General features: G+C 39.3%; 1 protein-coding gene across 1 annotated transcript in view; it reads left to right on the top strand.

Moving 5' to 3' along the window:
* Positions 1–22,640, top strand: part of LOC114642084 (zinc finger protein 665-like) — a 39,706-nt gene extending 17,066 nt beyond the window's left edge. The window contains exon 2 of the mRNA XM_051921662.1: positions 21,143–22,640. Coding sequence (XP_051777622.1) covers positions 21,143–22,070 — 928 coding nt within the window. The 3' untranslated portion in view covers positions 22,071–22,640. The remainder of the gene's footprint in view (positions 1–21,142) is intronic.
* Positions 22,641–22,843: the final 203 nt, after the last annotated feature.

Below are 22,843 nucleotides of genomic sequence, written 5' to 3' on the forward strand. Positions count from 1 at the left end.
CTTCATAGACATTTGGTATTCGTCCACAATGCTCTTAAGACCTTGTTGTTAAAATGTGCTGTTAATACAAATGGCCAGGAGATGTCACTAGAGAGGTGAGTGTCAAATGCTTCGATACGATTTCCGACACCATTGCTTGGTGAAGCTTCACTCCGCTGAACATTTAACACTCACCTCTCTAGTGACACCTCCTGGCCATTTTCATTAACGTTACACAAACTTATGATCCACTTCAATGACATCTGTTAAAACTCTTATTGCTTTTACTTTTTCGCTGCTACAGACTGACAACGAAGAGAAGGGATCGTCAGCAGCTTCTAGTGTCTGATGTCTAAAAAATATAAATATAACTAACGCCAACAGGCAGAATGCACTATACGATAGCAAGACTTAAACAAAATAAGACGCCTCACTTACTGATCCCCGGCTCTTTCAATGAATATTTACTTTTGCACTGTATCATTATAATCGCTCCTGTTATTAGTATTATAATTAACCCTCATCTTTTCTTGAGATCACATTTAATAGCCTTAAATGTTTTCTTTGTTCTGACTTAATTGAAACGGAGTAGACAGAAAATAAAGGTTTATCCCTGTACTTTGCCATGATATAGGTAAGCACATTTGAGAAAGAAAAGGTGAAATCCTTAAATCACGGATGTTATTATTCGATCAAGTATTGAAATATTTCATTTATTAATACTTTACAATATTTTGTGGAGCGCAAATATAACGAGCTTGCTATGAAGAAAAGACGCCGTCAGTGGCTCAACTGACTAAGGTTGTTGCTTTTCAAATTCTGAGCGTAGTGTTAGCCCGAGTTCGATCCGAATTAAAGACTCATCATAATTAAAAAAATGATCAGGAGTGAAATCTTTATAACCAATTTGAACTAAATAATTCTGAGAGATACTATGGAAGGATCGCATAAGAGATCCTTTTGGGAATCATCTCCACTTAGAATTGCCATCAAAATGCGATGACTAATTGCGTAAAGCAGCTCACGTATTTACATTAATTCATCTTCTATTCATCGCCATTTGACGTCCATGAACCCCTCCATTGAATAAGGTGATAACAAACCCACTGTGGTAGATCAGGTTGAATTTGCTCTGCTGCACCAAACATTCAAAGGTGTCAATCCGGAGCACATCAGAGAGGCTGAGAGACACGGCGCAGATCAGTCACCGGCACACCGACACACACACACACACGGGACACTCCGAGGTGAGCAGTGCACGTATCAAGGTCAGCATTAAAGATCCTCTTGAGTGCTGAGGCAACAACAAAAAGCAGCGGGATAAACACATCTGGACCTGCTGCCGAAAAAGCATTTGCCTTTACCAGCAGCATCCCTCCCTCGTGAACACATCTTCAAAGTCAGGACAGGCGATCAGTAAAAAGTTGTCTTAGTCACAGCACACTGCAATAATAAAACATAGTTGTCCAGTCTGTATCATTCTTAAACAATCTTCCAGTTATAGAGGCGCAATCCCAGTTACTAACACATTTACCGTGTAGCTCCCCCCCTAAAAAAACTCAAAGTAAGAACACATTCCACCTTATTAATTTAATATTTAAAAATTTAAATCGCTAAACCCGCCATCAACAACTACAATAACAGTTGAAATCATCACTCAAATATTTTTTTTTTTGTTATAGACTGCTGTTAAATGAAAAAAAAAAAGAAAAACAGACTCTTTTGGGTGACAATTCACAATGAGTGGACGTGGGATCCGAACCCACGCAAGTCTTATTATGGAGCAGCAAGGCTACTGCTGCACCACTACTGTTTTCAGCAGAGTGGACGTATATAATGTATGTTTTTTTTATGGAGCTTTGCAACCTTTAGGCCGATCAGACCATAATATATTACAGCTCATACTCACATATAACCTCATTGTCCAGTCACCACCAGGACCATTCAGGAATGGACAACAAAGGCTGGGGAGACTCTGAAGGACGCCTTTGAGAACACTGAGTGGGATATTCTTTGTGACTCACACAGCCAGGACACTGAGGGTCTCAGCCACCGTATCACAGATCACATCAATCTTTCTGTGGGTAGCACTGTCCTCACAAAGGCAGGGTGCTGTTTCCCCAACAACACAATCACAAAAAACTTGAAAGGCTGCTGAAAATGTAAAACTTGCAGGTCTGGAGATAAAATCAAGGTGGTGCAGTCAGAACTGAAGCAACAGCTCTGTGAGTGGAGAGCCCACAACAGACACAAACGTGACCACAAGTTACAACAAAACAACATGAAGTGTGGAATGGGGTGAGGATCATGACAGGCAGCTGTAAAACATGCAGAGGAAGGGCATAAGAGCAGAGACAATGAACTGAAGTGGATTTTCAAAAGGTTTGACTCATTCTTGTCAATGAACAGCAACAGCACTGGGTATGGGGTTCACAGGAGGATTCACTTAAGTTTGTTACTGGGCTGAAGAACGCGAACGCGCCGCGCGCCCGTCACTCAAGTCACGTGCGGTAGGTTCTGGAGGTTCTGCTCCAGCTTTATAACACACTGGTGAGACCTCATCTGGAGTCCTGTGCACAACACGGTTATTTAATTACAAATTCGTTTGGGTCAGATTTTCAAACCAAGAAATTTATCTGGGACAGACATTTTCAGTGGCCAGTAAACAGACTAATTTTAAAACAACACAAATGAATGTGCTGACAAACAAGTCATGTTTATTCATTGTTACCCTTTTAAATTTGGTTAGATCTGACACAGGCACATCAAAAAGTGCATAAAAATCAATTAAAACGCTACAATAGAACAGAATCTGAAGTAGTAGCAATACTGTGTTTTTTATTCAGCTTTTGAAATTAAAAAATATAAACATTTTGCTCACATCTGACCAAGGCATATCTCAGAGTTCATAAAAATAAAAAGTGCACAATATTAGCAATAAAATTTGTTTCCCTTTTGAAATAAAATAAATATTTTGGTCATAGATGACCCAGGCACATCACAAAGTGTATTTATCAGATTAGACAAGCACTACCACTGCTCTCAAAGCTCTCAGCGCAAAAAGACATGACAAGTGATAACAGCGACTAACACACGTGAATACAACGACTACTGCACTCTGAGAAAACACACAGGAGGTTGTCCATGATCAGACAAACAAACGGTTCTGTGGCAGCACCAAACAAACGCAGCTCCTCCGTTGACTCTGTTGATTAAATAGGCTCCCATAAGGCAGTCGGACACTGAGCCACCCAGCCTCTCTCCAGGCATAGCCCACTGTCACGTGACCCTATATCGACCGCTGGGTGACGTCATCCAAAGCGACGGCTACTGTAGCCACGCTGCCACTGTCTTGCTTTGTGAAACGCTACAGACGCAGGGCTGTTACTGAGTGAGACAGAAGTGTGAACGAGTTCAGAAAGAATCTCATCGTCACGAGGCAGACAGTAAGTGTTCTGGATTTTGGGGATGCACTTTATGGATGTGTGAGTTTTCATTCGCTCCATTAGAATCGCCGCGCGCGATCTGAGTAAGAGTCGAGCGGCGCGTTCGTGTTAGTTAGCCCCCCGCTGAACTTTGCTCGAGTGAATCCTCCTGTTGCCATCCGCGTGTTGTTTCTGTTCATTGGTATCAGCGGTTCACGTAACGTGGCTAAGTCCCAAATTTTAAATCGTAGCACCCAGTCACACCGCTGGCGCCTGTTCATTCATCTCCGTGTGTTCCTGTTGTCGATTCCTTCTCGAATCGTAGACATCGAGGAGACGGCCATTGCACACGTACGGCGCTTTGATTTCTGCCTTTGTTTCTCTTTTGTCCCTCTGTGGTGTCCAGTTCAAAGACAGTCGCGGAGGTGGTGACCGGCTGGCCATTAAAAGAATAGTGAGGAGTCAGATTAGTAAAAGTGAAAATCGAACTGGAGTCCATGACCGTGGAGAAGAGTCTTAGAGAATACGAGCTGAGAACAAATACTAAGATATAGTGAGCGAAAACGGCAGTGCTGCCATGAAGAAATTCGCCTTTAAGAGTATAAATTATATGATCTTAACTGGTAAAGGTTTGCAGTCAGTATCTGTATTTACACACACGGCCTCAAACCTGCTTAACCCAATGCAGACAGCAGACATTTACATGCATTGCTTGAACGGACACTTAAATGGGTGTCTTTTTTCCCCATTTAACTTGTATCAAATATGACAAACTCACATGTTTCAGTGCTAAAGCCAAACCAGTAATGTCTGTTAGTAAGTATTAGAGAAGTTAATAGAGATTTGTGGTTTGTGTTACTGCCTTACAGTTCTAGCTGACTGAATTTGAATCTCGGCCTGTTTTTTAAGTCTTTATGCAGTTTCCATATCTGCTCTTTTATTCTTATTTTCTCCACTTCTCTAAAGATGCTCAGGTTTAGTGGCCTGGCAAATCTAACTTGTCTTGGTGTGGTTGTGGACTTGAATGTGAGTGTACCCTATGTGAGTGTCTGTATTTGGCTCCTGCCCTTTACAGGTACTCTGGTTTTATTTCTGCACCCCAATAACTTCTATTTGTGTTTGTTTTGGCTACTTATACATGTGACTTTATCATACAAACCCAACCAGGCTGTGTGGGTGACCCCATGTGCCACTCTTAGGTGAATACCACTGTCAGGACTGGCATCCTTCTTCTGGCCAAGACCCACTTTCATTTAATTAGAATTTTCATGAAGGTCAATAATGAGACGCTTTTACTCTGGACTCCCCTTTTAATAGTAATACATTTTATTTATACAAGGCGCCTTTCAGAGAACTCAAGGACAATGATCAAACAATAAATAAATAAAAGACACAATTATAAACAACTTAAAACATCAGAAAATCTAAAAATTAAAACCAAATAAAACCACTGTAATCATAAGGAAAAATAAAAAGCCATTTTAAACAGATGCTTTTTAAGTTTACATTTGAAGGATGAATATGATTTTATGTTTGAGCTCCGCAGGTAATGAATTCCAGAGCTTGGGAGCAGAACGGCTGAAAGCTCTGCTCCCCATGGTGGTTAGACGGGCAAAGAGGGTCTGTCAGATGGATGGAGGAAGAGGATTTAAGGTTACGGGAGGGAATGGCAACATGAAGAAGGTCAGACAGATATGGAGGTGCAAGATTATGAATGGCCTTAAATGTTAATAGCCGAATCTTAAAATTAGTTAGAAAGTTGATCGGGAGCCAATGAAGCTGCTGCAAGACCGGAGTAATATGGTGAATAGATGGGGTTTGAGTAATGATGCGTGCTGCAGAATTCTGGACTAACTGAAGCTTATGAAGAGATTTATTAGGGAGACCAAAGATGAGTGAATTGCAATAGTCCAGCCGAGAAGTGACAAGACTATGAACAAGAATGGTAGTGGTGTGAGGGGCGAATGCGATTAATATTACGTAGGTGGAAGTAAGCAGACCGGGTGATATTATTAATTTGAGATTGGAAAGATAGAGTACTGTCGAGGATGACACCCAGACTCTTGACCTGAGATGATGGGGGAAACAACAGAGTTATCAATAGTAAGAGAAAGATTATTGGTTTTGGATAATGATGATTTTGAACCAATGAGGGGAACCTCAGTTTTGTCACTGTTTAATTTAAGAAAATTCGAAGAAAACCAGGATTTAATTTCAGCAATGCAGTCAATAAGCGAGGGTGGTGGTAAAGAGGAGATGGGTTTACTAGCAAGGTAGAGCTGGGTGTCATCAGCATAACAGTGAAAATTAATGTTTTATTTATGAAAAATATTGCCAAGGGGAAGAAGGTAAATAATAAAAAGCAGAGGCCCCAGGACAGAGCCCTGGGGCACACCAGAAGTAACAATGGTGGGTTGGGATGTGAAGATTTTAAGCTGAATGAACGGAGTGTGGCCTGAGAGGTAGGATCTAAACCATTCAAGTGGAGTGTGAGTAATGCCAATCAAAGATAATCTATTAAGGAGAGCGGTATGACAAATAGTATCAAAGGCCGCACTCAGATCAAGGAGGATGAGAATAGTGATTAGATCAGAGTCAGCAGCCATAAGGAGGTCATTGGTAATTTTAACAAGTGCCGTTTCTGTACTGTGAAGTGGGCGAAAACCAGACTGGAACTTTTCATATCGATTATTGTGAGATAAATGGGTGTGAAGTTGGATGGCTACTATTTTTTCAAGAATTTTGGAGATAAAGGGCAAGTTAGAAATAGTAAGAAAATTATTGAAATTAGTAGGATCAACACCAGGTTTTTTTAGTATTGGAGTTATAGCAGCAGTTTTAAAAGATGAGGGAATAATACCAGTAGTAAGAGAAGAGTGAATGATGGCAGAAATGAGAGGGACTGGAGAGGGGAGGCAGGCTTTAACCAGAACTGTAGGCAGGGGGTCCAGCTGACAAGTAGATAACTTAGATTTGCAGATGAGATCTGAGATTTCAGAGGAAGTGGGAAGCTGGAAAGAAGAAAGAGTGAATAGGCAAGTGTAGTTCAGAAGGAATACAGAGAGGATCTGGACCAAGGTGCTGATGTAGCCTTTAGATTTTCTCATTAAAAAAGGACAAAAGAGAATTACAGAAAGCAGTTGAGTAAAGGTGAGATGGTAAAGAGTCTGGAGGTTGTGTAACATTATTAAGTAAAGAAAACAAAGTCTTGGTGTTACCTGTATTACAAGTGTTGTGATGTGAGATTTTACATATAACTTGATAAATATTCTGTATGTCTTTATGTCTTTATTTGATTTTTAGGCAAAGCAATGTAATTTAGTGTTACTTTGGTGAGAGGCATTCGTGTTTGCTCCCCCCCTTTTTTACGACTGAGTTTTTTTGAATTTTACGACAGGATTTGGGGGAAGATGTGCCTTAAACCAGTTTGGTTAGTGTTTCTTTGCTTAATTCATTTCTACCCCCCGCAGGAAAGACTTAGACATAAAGTCTTGGGGGTGGCAGGTTTTAAGATGTTGTATTCCCCCATTGGTCTGAGGTATGGCTGTTTGGAATTGGCTTGTCTCAGAGGCCTTTAAGTACTACGACACCCTATTGGCTGTAGGGGTTGGCCAGAAAATCTGTATATTTACTTGTTTAACCTCACACACTCTCTCTTACTAACCAACATCTGAAAGAAGCATCTCTTTTGCTAACCTAAGACGACACAATGAAGAGCACAGCTCAGCAGCCATTTTGAACAGGCATGTGGCTGAAAGCTGAGTAGCAGTGATGCCTTAATTAGAGATATTTAAGTAACTGCAAGTTTGTGTGCCACCTGAACTACATATCACCATTTAATCAGGTTGTATGGTTGCCAATATTCAAATGTACTTTGCATTTTGTTATTATTTATGAATATTATCAGTAATACATTATTTTATGTGTAACTTCTGCTTGTCTTTTTACTACATCTGATTGCCTGAGGTTATAGATATAGAAGGGAAGGTGGGGATAAGTTATATACAATAATACCTTATAAACAGTGGTAAGTCTGTGAGATTAGGCATTCTAAGGCTACATAATAATAATAGAATAGGGGAAAGTAGAGCAATATATATTACTCTACCAAGACAAAACAGCAAGTAATCGAGTGTAATAATTACATTTGGTTTGGGCTATACAATCCTTGTAATAGAGTACATGATTTTTATACATCTCTTTGTGTACAAAGAGTCCGGATTTTTTATATAAACTTTCAAGTTGCCTGCCCTTAGCTTTAAGAAGCCGAAGTTCAGGCATAAACCAGGGTGCAGAAAAAGAAACAGATCTATTTTTTAGCGGAGCAAGAGAATTAAGAATACCATTAAGACAAGTGTTATAATATGAGACCAGTTCTATGGGAGTGGAAAAATTATAAAAGTCCATTTGGGAATCAATTCTAAAAGACAGCAAATTCAAGTTAAGATTCTTAATGTTACGAAAGGCTATGAGACATGGAAGCTTAGGAACAGAAAAGGTAAGTTTGGCATTGAATGAAAGGAGAAAATGATCGGTTATAGTGAGTTCATCTGCTGTAAGATCGAGAGGAACAACACCAGAGCATCAGATCAGGTCCAAGATTTGCCCTTTACAATGGGTAGGAACATCAGTGTGCTGCTGGTATCCAAAGCTTTCCAGGCAAGATAAAAAGTCTCTAGTGAGAGGGATATTGATATTGTCCAGATGTATATTAAAATCCCCCAGCAGAATTATATTTGGAGTAATTATAGATAAATGGGTAAGGAAGGTAGCAAGATCGTTCAAAAAATTGTTGTTTGACTTAGGAGGATGGTAGACAGTTGCAATGATGGTAGGAATTGGCCCACACAGTTGATTCAAAAGAGCTAACAGCAGGAGCAGGCAACGGCAGGACTTTGCACTTCTCGCGATAAATTATCGTGACACCTCCTCCACTGCCAAATGCACGGGGTTGACATCCATCCACCCATTATGCAACCCGCTGAATTCGAACACAGGGTCACGGGGGTCTGCTGGAGCCAATCCCAGCCAACACAGGGCACAAGGCATGAACCAATCCCAGGCAGGGTGCCAACCCACCGCAGACGGGGTTGACAAGTGTAAACAAACCTCGGTTGCATTCATTAAGTTTTGAAAAGTCTTGAGGTTTCTGCCAAGTCTCGGTTAAACAGAGAAAGTCATACTTACGGTCAATGAGGAGATCCTGAATGAGATGTCCCTTGCTCGTGAGTGAGCGGATGTTCAGTAGACCAAAGCTGACAATGTTGCTGTCGCATTTGACAGTGGTGTTAGTCGACCGAGCTAAGCTGGCCAACACGCTATGGTCAGCGTTCCTATCTGTGTTATGTGGAGGGTGCCGAAAATCAGACCAAAAAGAGTTAATTCCTTTCGAGGTATCAATAACCCTTTTAGGGTTACACATAGCAAACTGGTCCATCAGAAGCAGAAATGGAGCGTTAAGAAAGACTGAAGCACACAAGGCCTCCACCATTACAATCTCACAATACTGGGAGGTGCTGCTGTTTAATAGGAGTTTATTAATGTGTTAAGTACTAAAATATTTGTGATGTGCGCAGAGTGTACTTAAACAAGATGAAGCTGATAAACTTGAAACTTATTTCAAAGTTGTTGATAATGGCAAAGTTGTTTTGAAGAATGTTTTTTGTCCTGGATCATGCCAGACTTGCCACCAGTCACTGATCTCATCACCTGACCACGTTAATTTAAACAATTGTCACATTTAGTGATTGTGTGCCGACCATTCAGCAGAGTCGTACTCAGCCCTGTTTCTAACAACCAATAGCATGCTGCTGATGACACCTGTGGTGTACAAAGGGTTAACAGCTGTAGCTCTTCAGCAGCAATCTTCACCTTTTATTTTTTTCCCCTTTTGTTTTGCCATCTGAAACACGAAATAACAGAAAGAGGAACATCTCTTATTTTTGTTAGGTTCAAAACCTGCAGTTTCTTAGCACTTAACTCTATGCCTTCTACTTCAGGGAAACATTCACTGGTTGTCTGCTCTCCTGCACACACAGTCTGCCCCTAAGACTAAAAACAAAATCAAACCTGTTTAAATTTATCTTTGCGAGTCGCAGGCTACTTGAAGTCAGACATTGGGTGTCTCACATTAGGCGGCCATCTTTACAGGGACACACTGCCAACTGCCTCCATCTCACTAAGATTATGTAAATGAAGGCTGTGACTTGAATAATGGTTTTGGATTTTGTAAGCTTGGGGCAGTTTCACATTAGACAAGTTGACCAGCGATTGAAAGCTCCTCCTTCATATGCCCCTGTTTTTTAACATAATCCTCAGGCCTAACTTGTATAAACCTTCCTTAACATTAACTATTAATAAAATTCAGGACCCTAACAGTATTGAATGTTCAATCAAAGTAGTGAATACTGTTGACACACAACTGTGCAAGATGGCCTCCTTCTTTTTCTACCCTGATGGACCCTCCTTTTATTCCCAAAATCATTTTACAGCTAATGTGACATGAAAAGTGATGAGTTACTGTGTGATTGCTATGAACTGTCTGACTTAACATCAGCTTTAACTAACAGGATGTTATTAAAAATTAAATGTCCTCAGATCTGAATGATGCAGTTTTAATGGAATTGATTCCTGTTTTTTTCCACAGAGAGATAAAACTCTGCCATTTACTGTAACATTTAAATGGATGTGAAAGAGGAGATGTGTGAGGCTGACCTGAATATCATGGAGGAGAGGACCATAAATGTTAAGGAGGAGGACTGTGAGTGGGAGAATTTGGTCATTAAGGAAGAGGTCTGTGAACTGGGGTCAGTGTGTGTTAAAGAGGAGTGTGTCAGCACTGAGACTGTCAAGGAAGATGACCTTCATTTTGGAGATCAAGATGGAGCAGTGACCGAGTTAGGTTTTTCTCAAAGAAGACATTCTTCATCTCTGGAGTCTTCTATCAGTGTAAAATATGAATCATTACAGTCTGATAGAAAGACGACTGAAGAAATTTCATCTCCTAGGACTGAGGAAAGTCAGCCATCACCTAAGATGTCATCTGAAACAAGTAAGTGTAAAATAACAATAGGTGTACATTTTAGAGTCAGGGTTATGGGTCTGAAATTGCTGTCTTGTGCTTTTTAAAGAAACTTAGACAAAAGTTCAAACTATATTAAACACCGCAATTTCACTACAGTTTAAAGGGTTTAGGACTCTGCACTTCTTCAATTATTGTTTGTAACATTATGCAAACACTCTAAGCCTGATTTTGGTAAAAAAAAAAAAAATAAGTTTGTGAACCCTTTCGAATTCTTTTTATTTCTCCTAATTCTGTGGTCTGATCTTCAGTTAAGTTCCTATAACAGACAAACACAGTCATCTTAACTAATAACAAACAATGAGACCCTTGTCATTCCTGAATACATTGTTTAAACATGGGAACAGTCCAGTTTGTGACCCCCTGCCTTTAGAAACTTTCTGATTCTCCTTTAGCTGTAATGACCTTCACCAAACATTTCCTGCAACTGCCACTCAGGGTTCAATTTCTTGTCTCTTCATCATTTCGAAAGTTTTCAGTTCCTTTATGTCTCAGAGATTCCTTCAGTGATCAGCTGATTTCAGGTAAAGCCAACGAATCCTAAGCTCTTCGTTTTGATTTGCCGGTCCTGAACACCAGCTTTCTTCTGTTTAAGCCTTTCTCTTGTTGACTTCTTTTCTTTCAGCTGTTTGTCTTTTTCATTCCCTAACTTCTCTCAAGCTTTCACTTTCATGACTTCTCCTATCAGATTTCTTTCTAACAATTTTTAATTCAGTGCTACATTGATGATGGCATCATGTCCTGGTCCTGCAGAAGCAAAAAAGCCCTAAACTGTGATTCTACCGTGAGGTTGGTGATAAAAATGGTGTGCAGTGATCTTTTATCTCCACACCAATGTGAATTGGGAACACACACATGGTGACATGGGGATTCAGGCAATCAAAAGACCCACACACCAGACCAGGGGTGACATTTATAAAACATTGCATGGAATTGAGTGTGAAAATATGCACACACAAAAAAACCCAAAAAACTGGAAAATGTGTACGCCCAGAAAAAAATCAGGTTTATAAACCGGATGTATACACATTACTACAAAATTTATTTTTTGTAAATCATAGTCACTTGTTAAATATGTATATTTGAACACTCCTTTAACTGCCACCCTGAAAACATTCACCTATGGAGCCTACTAATTCATCACCTCTGTATGCAATCATGATGCTGCAGAACTTCATTAGCTGGTAGATCTGCCTCTTCCTCCTGACACTTGGAGACCCCATCACCTGCATTCCAGAATATCTGGCTTTGCTCTTCATCTGAGAGTGAAAGATCATACATGTAGTTACAACGCCTCTCCTCTCTGCTCTGGGGTTCAGGAAAAGTGTAGGGCAAAACTGTCTGTGCAGGAAGACACTGTCACCTGGCGCATGTAATGACATGATTGCTGTTATAATGAATATGTCAGGTCATATGAAACACTGAGGGATCAGCAGGTTACTTCACCAACACATACTTTACCATGTAAAGCAACATCACTTCTGTCAAAGCTACTTTGTCTCAAAATAAATGAATCGTGGTTTGAGTGAGGCCATGGAGATGTGACATTTGTCAGGCACATCTTAGATGACTTGTGTATTAATGGAATGTCACTGCTTACGGTTAACAAAAGCAGCTTCAGTCTTGCTAGCTGCAGATTGACTTTTTGTGTTGGCAAAAACATGTCGTGTTATGTGTGTACACCCACACTGTACAAAAACCAGATATAGTGCATCAGCAGTCAGTTAATGGCTTCCAGCACAGCAGGCATAATGGAGTGAAGCGAAGAGACATCAACTGGCAGATATAAAGTGATGACAAAGTAGAATTTCTTCAGTGCCAATATGTATCATTGGCTCTCCTAATGGGAACTAAAATACAATCTGTACATCATAGCTGCAATTTTTGAGGTGTCATGATTGTCACAAAAATTGCACATTATAATAAAGGCTTGGTGAATTGAATTATTCTTGCGAGTCATCATTTAGCTGGTTTGGCTGCCTTTTCCTCTTTGTTCAAGGGTGTTGTCATTTCCCAGTTACTGTAAATATGTTTGTTCCCCTGTCAAGTTTCTTTTGTAAACCTTGACGTTTGTATGGGAGGTTGCATACACACTTTTCAAGTCCAATTTTATGTGTATGCAAGCTTTATAAATGATGCCTTAGGACCTTCACTAGCCTAACTATAGATAGGTCTCAACCCAGGCAGCCTTACTGCAAACTCAGCATGAGGCTTCAGCATGCACAGGTCCAAAATGGATTGTTGGCTTAAATACTTATAATAAAGCACTCATCAAATGTCAGTAAACAACTGAAGGACCACCTCCCTGATATCAAATATAAACGCTGGGGGTGGTCCTTCAGAAGTGACATTGGTGTGACCCCACCTCTTAGGGTCTCACCCACAAAATACAAAGATATTTTGGTAATTAATAAACACAATATAAACAAAACTTGAAATTACATAATCAGAATGCAAAGGCAGGTAATATTTTAAAAAATTTGAACGCACTAAATAAGCAAAGATTTTCTTTTAAATGCCTATTTGCTCTCCAAGAATTATTTTTATCGCCCTTTAATTTCCCAGCTTATTCTCCTCTTACTTTCTTATTATCTGTTCTTGACCATCTTTAAGAGTTATCTGAATGTGATGTTGGGACAGCTTAACTGTTAGCTAAACTAACAACCTTGATGGTCTGATGAGTGGTCTCCTCGTGTCTGTTACATTTCTTATGTTCTTGTTCTGTATGTTCAGGAGCAGATCTTTATGAAGAAGAGACGGCTTTTCAAGAACCCACATTTCATTCCTTTTATTTGTCTCTAAGCCACACCTCCAGTCTCCTCTCATTGGTTGAACACCTGACTAGACGGGACTGTAAAGGTTTAAATGATGTGTTCAGCATTAACAGTCCAGTTGTTTGTGTGTTATGAGTTCAGGTTAATTGTTTGTGTCTGTTATTGTAGTGCAGTTGAAGATCAGACCACATTCTCAGGAGGAATTTGGGCAAAAATCCAGGAGATGCCAAGGGGTTTGCAAACTTTTTCTTACATCTGTAAAGCAATTTTAATTCTATTGAAGATTTTAAACAACACATTCTTGGAGCTTCTTAATCCAACCGAGTGTCCATCTCTGTGCATCTTTAGCAAACAGTCTTGTGTTTGGCCTGCTTGTGTTGTAATGTGTACAAGAACACAGAGACACAGTTGGTAACCAGTTTTGGGTTAATTTTGCACAAACATTAAGATGTTGTTCTTTACACAGAGAACAGCAGAAAATAGAATAAGCTACCAAGTAGTGGGGTAGACAGTAGAAGATTAGGAGCTTTCAAAACTTGACTTGATGTTATTTTAGAAGAATTAAATGGATAGGACTGGGGAGCTGTGCTGGGCTGAATGACCTGTTATCATCCAGATTGTTCTCATAGAGCTGCAGTCACCTGAGAGAAAATTGAAGACTTTTTTGTTGCCTTAGCTCTTCTCTATGTATTGCTTCATCTCCCTTTCTCATATAGCAGGCCTTTTTTGTGCTTTACTTTAGTATTGTTTAAGTTTTAATTTCTCCGGCTTTGACTTGTGTATCATTTAATGGTAAATGTTCAGGTTGCTCAGCTAATGCTGTATTTCAGCTGATGGAAAGAGAAAGACATTGAAAGGTGGAGTTTAGATTTTCATGGGACTTTTTACATACGCACTTGAGAAGTCTTGGTGTGATAGAATGTTAATGTTATTTATTGATTGTCATGAGTATCAAGTTGTGTTTAGTAAAGATTTACTCCATAATAATCGTGATTATTATGACATCATATTGGTGATTGTTTTAAGGTTGGCTGGAGTATTTGAAATTGCAGAAGAAGTCCTTGTGCTCTTTCAAACAGATTGTTTTCTTTCTGATTTCTTCATTTAAGAATTATGTGCTTTTTTTTTTTTTTTTTTTTTGAACTCCTGAATTAGACAAAAGATCAGTTTGACTTTCAGTTCTCCCTTTCGGCTCATAGTCTTTGCCGTTTTACTATTTACAGTATCTCTCTCTCTCTCTCTCTCTCTCTCTCTCTCTCTCTCATATATATATATAAAATTCACTAAGCAGCCGACCATGGCACACAAGACTGAGCCACGGCCGCCAACTAACAGAGCCCCGCCCACCAACTCTAAGACCATTGGATACGCGCGACAGAGCCCCGCCCGCCAACTCTAACCCTCCTCCCGCGTCCACCCTCACTCTCGAGGCATGCACACTGCCTGCTCATGTGCCCTCACGCAACACCTCACCAAACACCGCCTCAGTTGCTTTCGTCTCTGCTACAGTCCACATGCGCCATTGAGCCACATTGACGTTTCATTGTTCTTTTCGGTTCCGGTTGCTTTTCTATATATAATCCTCCAAGTCGCCCGACCATGGGATATGCGCGACAGAGCTCCGACTGCCAACTCTAACTCTCCTCCCATGTCCACCCTCGCCCTCGAGGCACTGCTTGCTCATGTTCCCACCCCCAACACCTCACCAAACACATCTTCACTCGCTTTGGTCTGTGCTAAAGTCCACATGCAGCTGTGAGCCACTTTGACTGTTCATTTGCCTATTATGGCCACCACTTCAAATGTATTTCATGGAAACAACACTTCTTTCAATGTTATACAAATTCCTGCATCAAGTAACTGTTTGTTTCTATCATTCGTTTTTTTCTGGAAAAATGTCCTCGATGAAACTGTTGCTCTCGAACTTTGCAACATGGCTGTCACCTTTGTTTGCCAACATTGGGATAACTTCGGCGACATGCTGTCCGTTGTTATTAGTCACTGAAGCATAGTCATACAGTCTGCTCAACAATACGCTGACTACATGAATACTTCCGGAGTTTATGGTGGCGAGGCAGAAATTGTGGCGATGTCCCAAATACTTCCTCACAAACTGTCCTTATTCCCTGGATATCCCTGACCCCATCAAATTCAAATTTGCCTTTTACTTTTACACGCAGACAATTTCCTGTTAGATTGGCCTTTGCAATGACAATTAATAAGGCACAGGGCCAAACTTTCAAAAAGATATGCCTGTATCTGCCAAAACCAGTTTTCAGTCGTGAACAATTGTATGTTGCTCTCTCCAGAGTTCCATCTTTTCATGCACTCAGTTCTATCCTCAAACCCACCCATTTGGACAACTGTGTCTTTCAGGAAGTGTTCACCCATCAATAAATAATTATGCGGCGTATGCTACGCAGCGGGTTGGCTACTATACATTATTATCTACATGGTATAGATTCTGAATTGACCATGTTCAAGAACTTGGGAGTAAAGACCACTGTAAGGAGCTCTGGACAGGAGCTTGTTGGTGTTTGTCATGATGACAGCCCTAGTAGTCTTTAGAGGATAGCAGTAGTAAGGGAAACTGTCAAGTTGAAGAATGAAGCCTTTAATGCAATCTTAGCAGGAACATCTCCTGATGTGAATGAAATTAATCAAAAAGGTGACAGACACCTGCAATTGATTAATAAAAACCCACAGAATGAATAATTAAGACTTCATTTGCATACATGAACTTATATTAAATTTAATACACAGTAAAACGCAACACATTTAATTTCAGTTAACATAGTGCACGTCCATGACTATTATAAAGGGCTGTATTAGTGAGACCCGTGTGAGATAAAGCTGACCAGTCCTGGTTTCACCTGCCACTCCTCATCCAGAGCAGACACTAATACGAGTAATGGCTCTGATCTCGGGCTTCTTCATCTTATAATTTTTTTCCTAGATAAATGCTGCTCCTGTGAGTCAGTGCATTAATACTTCACTTTGTTCATTCTTCTGTATTGCTTTAGTGATTTAAATGCAAAATATATACCAAAATAGCTTATTTAGGAGTCCACATGATGCTCAATTGAATAATGGCTGTATTGTAAGAGTACTCCATGACACTATCCTTCAATTACTGTTGTTACAAATTAATCTAAAAAATGAATCAACATAACTTTTGTGGTTTTTGGTGTGACATATGAATTGTTCAGATTGGAAGACGCACCCTGGTTCTTTGCATTCAAGGCCAGTAAAGAAGCCCAGAAGAGTTTGATTGAGGCTGCCATGGCGGCTGATAACTCTGGAGCAGTTTCCACTGTTAATCGACAGACAGCCTTTATATCAAAGCAAAATGGAGTTCTAAGTGTGACCTGAATGCATCAGAAGAGAGGAGGTTATCTGACTTTCTTAGTAATATTGTAGAAATTAGAAACGAAAAGCAGAAACTCCTGTCAGTTTTAATTCAGGTCTGTACTCAAATTGTGCAGCATCCCATGGAGAATACAGTCCTTTTATGCTGAGACCCAATATCCACATAAGAAACTTTACAGACAATAAGATGGATCAAGGAGAGGCAAAATCAGAATTATTGGAGTTCCATTTAATAAGAGTGGGAAAATGTTTGGCTTTATGAAGAAATAATGGCTTTTTTGGTTTTCAACCATTTCTAATTTCAGGCCGGGCACACAGAATACATACCAGGCAAAGTGACATGTCTACGTCCAGTTCTGACTGAGTTACTATTCCGAAAGATGCACACAAAAATTCAGATGTAACATTTGAAGGATGGAAGGTCTAATTTTACTCCCAATTATTCAGTTAACGCCACACCAGCCCCACAAGACCTCATCTCTGGTGATCAACAATGCTCCACAAATTGATCTTTCTGCTTTCCTGATTTGTCTGGCCAAGCTTCAGACTTCTTCACTGGGGGGAAGCGGCATTTCACTGACCCTCAACAGACGCTCAGTGTCCTTCACTCCTTCATGTCACTGGTGCTTGACCGCTTTGACTGTTTTATGTATGATATACCAGTACTACTTAGAAATTTTCCTGAATATTTATTCATAATGGCTGCTTATTCCTTTTTTTTCGTGTGTGTATTTTGTGTGTGTACATACACATGTGATTAGAGAGTCATTGCCGGTTGTGAGAGGTCAGGACCTTTCATGCTCCATACTCTCAACCCACAATTGTTTAATATTTGCTTTCATGTCATATTTATCTTCAGATGTGTTTTTTCATATTTTCACCTCATTAACTCTTGTATTGTGAATGTAGGGGTTAGGATGGGATTGTTTACTGAGCTCTCTCCATGTTTTCCCATTCATAATGTAAATGTGACACTGTTCTCCTAGCTTAGGCATCACCAGATGGATAGTCATTCCTTCATAAGTGTAGAGATTCTGGTCGAGGAGGAGGCCTTGGAATAATTCATTGTAACAAAATGCAAATCACATCTAAAAATTTAGGCGAGTTTACATCCTTTGAGGCATTCATTTTGAGTAATAAAACAGATTCCAACCCAATTATAGTGCTAGTTTACAGACCTCCAGGGCCATATTCATTGTTCATGACTGAATTCAGCAACCTTTTATCTGATTTGGCTATAAATTTATGATCACATAGTACTGATGGGGGATGTTAATGTACACATCGATGTGGAAACTGACACTTTTAGCAAATGTTTTACTTATTTGTTAAATTCAGTTGGATTTTGTCAGATTGTCAAAGGTCCAACTCATAATCATAACCACACATTAGATTTGATTATAACTTACAAAGTTGAAATTCAAAATTTAAATATTACTCGATTAAATTATTTCCGATCACTACTTAATTACATTTGATTTAGTCCTGCCCTTGCCAACGCACTTACCGATTAAAACAAAGACAGTGCAACATCTAGATTGTAATTCTGCTTCAGTATTTATAGATACTTTGAGTAAGTTGAGTGTAATTGTGTTAAACCATTTAGATCAGTTAACATCAAATGTAAACGTGGAAAACAATTTAGATCAGCTAACATCACATTATAATGTGACCTTGAGAGATGCTCTGCACACAGTGCCTCCCCCTAAAACAAAAGTGATCAAAGCACATAGAAACTCTCCCTGCTTTAATGAAAACACTCGAGCTCTTAAATTTGAGTGTTGAAACCTGGAGTACAGATGGAGAACAACAAAGCTACATGTCTTTCAAATTGTATGGACAGAGAATGTTAAATTTAAAAAAGCTCTCTTTAAAGCTCGCTCAGAATACTATTCCTCAATAATAGATAGCAATAATAAAAATCCTTGGGTACTGTTTAGAACAGTGGCTAAATTAGCAAATGGGAATTCAGATGTACAGTGGAAAATGCCAACAGATATTAGCAGTACAGACTTTATGAACTTCTTCAATGAGAAAATTAAAAATATAAGATCCCAGATCTCGGCATCACAGTATAAACCAAATACTAGCTTAGCAGACCCTGTCTCGCATTGCATTCAGCACTTTAGTAATTTTAATCCTGTAACTGAGCAGAAAGTCTTAACTTTAATCTCCGAAATGAAGCCCATTACTTGTTACCTAGACCCAGTGCCAACAAAACTAGTAAAAAGTGCAATGGATGTTCTTGCTATTCTAAACATTATTAATAGTTGTTTGTTGCATGGCACAGTACCTGAAGCACTAAAAGTGTCAGTCATTAAACCATTACTTAAGTCAGACCTAGACGCATGCATACTAAATCATCCATCCATTATCCAACCCTTTATATCCTAACTACAGGGTCACGGGGATCTGCTGGAGCCAATTCCATCCAACACAGGGTTCAAGGCAGGAAACAAACCCCGGGCAGGGTACCAGCCCACCGCATACTAAATAATTATAGGCCTATTTCAAATTTAATCTTTCTCTCTCTAAAATACTAGAAAAAGTTATCGGCGATCAGCTTCAGTCACACCCTATCCATTACAATTTATTTGAGAAATTCCAGTCTGGTTTCTGCACTGGTCATAGTACAGAAACGGCACTAACGAGGTTTGTAAACAACATTCTGATATCCGCTGATGAAGAAAACTCCACTCTAATTATGTTGTTAGACGTAACTGCAGCATTTGACACCATTGACCATTCTATTCTACTGCACAGGCTAGAAAATGATGTTGGGCTTACATGCACTGTGCTCGCTTGGTTTTGTTCTTTATCAAATCAATTCCAATATGTACAGAAATATGCTGACAGTACTCCGTTATACACAGAAGTACTGGGACCTTTACTGTTTTCACTTTACATGCTTCCACTAGGATCTGTCATTAGGAAACATAATGTTAATTTTCACTCGCATGCAGATGACACCCAGTTATACCTTTTCATTTAGATCAAATGAAGTTTCTCCAATGTTGTCTTTAATTAGTTGCGTCAGTGAATTAAAGGAGTGGATGGATGAGAACTACTTGTCTTTAAATACAGATACAACAGAGATGTTAATTATTGGAGGGAATGACGCTGATCACAATATTTTGTCATCATTTAACTCCGTTGGAGTCGCCATTAATTTTACAGAATCAGTCCACAATCTAGGAGTTTTCTTTGACTCTAGTGTGTTATTTAAAGCACATATTACAAAGTTGTCCAAATCATGTTTGTTCCATCTTCATAATGTTGGGAAATAAAGGCGCTTTCTAAATAAACAGGATTCTGAGAAATTAATTCATGCATTTATTTACAGTAGGATTGACTACTGCAATGCTATGTTCACTGGATATTCAAACTGTTCTTTATACAGCCTCCAGTTAATCCAAAATGCGGCTGCAAGAATTATTACAAGAACAAGAAAATACAAGCACATAACTCCAGTTCTTAAATCCTTACACTGGCTCCCAGTTAAGTTTAGAGCAGATTTCAAAATCCTCCTTTTAACATATAAAGCATTAAATGGCCGCGGTCCGGTTACTTGTCTGATTTTTTTTTTTTTTTTCTTAAACTTTCTCCTCTGCTGAACTCCCATCTTTGGAGTGATTGATGTGTTTTTTTTTTTATTTTATTAATTTACCAAAACTCTCACAAAATGATGGTGCTTTTCTGGAGGACCCTGTTTTAGCTGAAGAAATTAAATCCATTAAATACATTTTAAAATCAATTTGCAACAAAAAAGCCCCTGACGCAGGTGGTATGAAGGCAGAAGTATATTTTGCATTTCGGCCACAAGTGTCTAGTTTGCTGTTTCAGGTCAGATGTCATGTGGGTCTCTGGGCTTTTTCAGTGACCTGCGTGTTTTATTCATTTAAATTGTACTCTGTTCTCATTGTATATTTAAAATGTTTTTGCTTTACTACCCTCTGCCTCTTTTTAAAATCAAATTTAAAAAATAATATGGAGTCAGGTGGCTTTGGATTGTTTACAAATATTAAGACACATTCTGTTTAATTAAAGTTCATTTCACATTTTTGACATGACGCTCTCCAGTGTAATGATGGGTTATGACTATTACTTTCTACCTGCAATAATTAACAATATATAATGTTATAATATTTCAAGAATATGATGAGAAAATGATGATGCCATTCTGTAATGTAGTTAAAAAAAAATCAGCAGTAGTCTTGTTGATTGTGCCTGTCACATGTGATCTGTTTATTTTACTATTTTAACTTCTTGGCTCCTATAATTGTGCTCATGTGATGAGTAGTTGAAATACAAATGAAAAAATGAACAAGTTGAGTCTCTATTCACTTGCAACTTAAGTCTTATGATTGCTTATGCTTATCAAAAGTTTGTTCATAAATTAAACCAATATTTATTAAGTGTTGTAAGATAATGTCAGTATGAAAGTGGTGGGTTAAAAACTAAAAAAAAAATATATCTTTTAAACTTTATACAGGAATCAAACTTCACTGCTGTTCTGAATGTGGTAAACAGTTTTCAAAGAGAAGCCATCTTCAGACCCACCAAAGAATCCACACAGGAGAGAAGCTGTATTTCTGCTCTGAATGTGGAGAAAAGTTTTCACGGAACAGCCATTTTAAGAGCCACCAAAGAATCCACACAGGAGAGAAGCCATATGACTGCTCTGAATGTGGCAAACAGTTTTCAGAAAGAAGCCATCTTCAGAGCCACCAAATAATTCACACAGGAGAGAAGCCATATTGCTGCTCTGAATGTGGCAAAAAGTTTTCACGGAAAAGCCATCTTCAGATCCACCAAAGAATTCACACAGGGGAGAAGCCATATGACTGTTCTGAATGTGGCAAACAGTTTTCAGAAAGAAGCCATCTTCAGAGCCACCAAATAATTCACACAGGAGAGAAGCCATATTGCTGCTCTGAATGTGGCAAAAAGTTTTCACGGAAAAGCCATCTTCAGATCCACCAAAGAATTCACACAGGGGAGAAGCCATATGACTGTTCTGAATGTGGTATAAAGTTTTCACATAAAAGCAGTCTTCAGAGCCACCAAAGAATTCACACAGGAGAGAAGGTGTATGACTGTTCTGAATGTGGTAAAAAGTTTTCACGGAAAAGCCATCTTCAGACCCATCAAAGAATTCACACAGGAGAAAAGCCACATGACTGTTCTGAATGTGGTAAAAAGTTTTCACAGAGAAGCAGTCTTCAAAGCCACCAAAGAATTCACACTGGAGAGAAGCCATATTTCTGCTCTGAATGTGGCAGAAAGTTTTCACATAGTAGCAGTCTTCAGAAACATCAAACTATTCACACAAGAGAGAAAAAAATGACAAACTCCCTCACCTTGTCCACAGATGAACACAGTACAATGCTGAGCAGCAGAAGAAAGAATTCAAAAAGTTTAATGAAAACAAAAAAGATCTAATTGGGGAAACTACAAGTAAAGTGGTAAATACGCAGCCCCCCTCCAACAGCCTCATGTGGAAACCGAACTTACTCATTCATGGCTTATGAGGGGCGAACTAAGACCAAAAGATGTACGCCTCATCATAGGTGCACAAAACAGTGGCTTGGACACAAAATGGTTCAGATTAAAAATAGAAAAAATAAATAACCCATAATTGTCACTTCTACCACAAAGAGCTAGAAACAGTCACACATCTTGTTACTGGGTGTGAGGTACGGATTGCTGAAGGATTATACACTGCACAACACCACAAAGTGGCCAGGCTCATTCACTGGAAACTCTGCAAGAAGTACAACTTACCCTCACCAGAAAGACACTGGGACCACAACTCAGACCGCACAATGGAAAATGAGGAGGTGCAGGTCACTTGTAGCACAGCAATACTGACTGACTAATAATAGAGGCCAGAAAACCAGATGTAAGAAATCCTGGATAACAGAAGTATTAGTTCCTAGTGATTACTCAGTCCTAAAAATGGAGAGGCAAGAAAGAAACAAAATACCAAGAAATGCAGTCTGAGATATGACAAATGAAATGTGGACCGAAAAACAAAAACGGAAGGACCGCCTGTTGTTCTAGGATGAACAGGACTAATAAAGAAAAATGTTCAGGCCCATCTTAACAAATTGCATTACCTCCTTATGGCCTGCATAAAGAAGCCTTATTAGGAACAATTCAGGTTGTACACTGAGTCCTTGTGAGAAACTTAAGACAGTGAGAAGTTAAACAGT

The sequence above is a fragment of the Erpetoichthys calabaricus genome, assembly GCF_900747795.2.
Source record: "Erpetoichthys calabaricus chromosome 1 unlocalized genomic scaffold, fErpCal1.3 SUPER_1_unloc_2, whole genome shotgun sequence".
In the NCBI taxonomy this organism is placed as follows: Eukaryota; Metazoa; Chordata; class Cladistia; order Polypteriformes; family Polypteridae; genus Erpetoichthys; species Erpetoichthys calabaricus.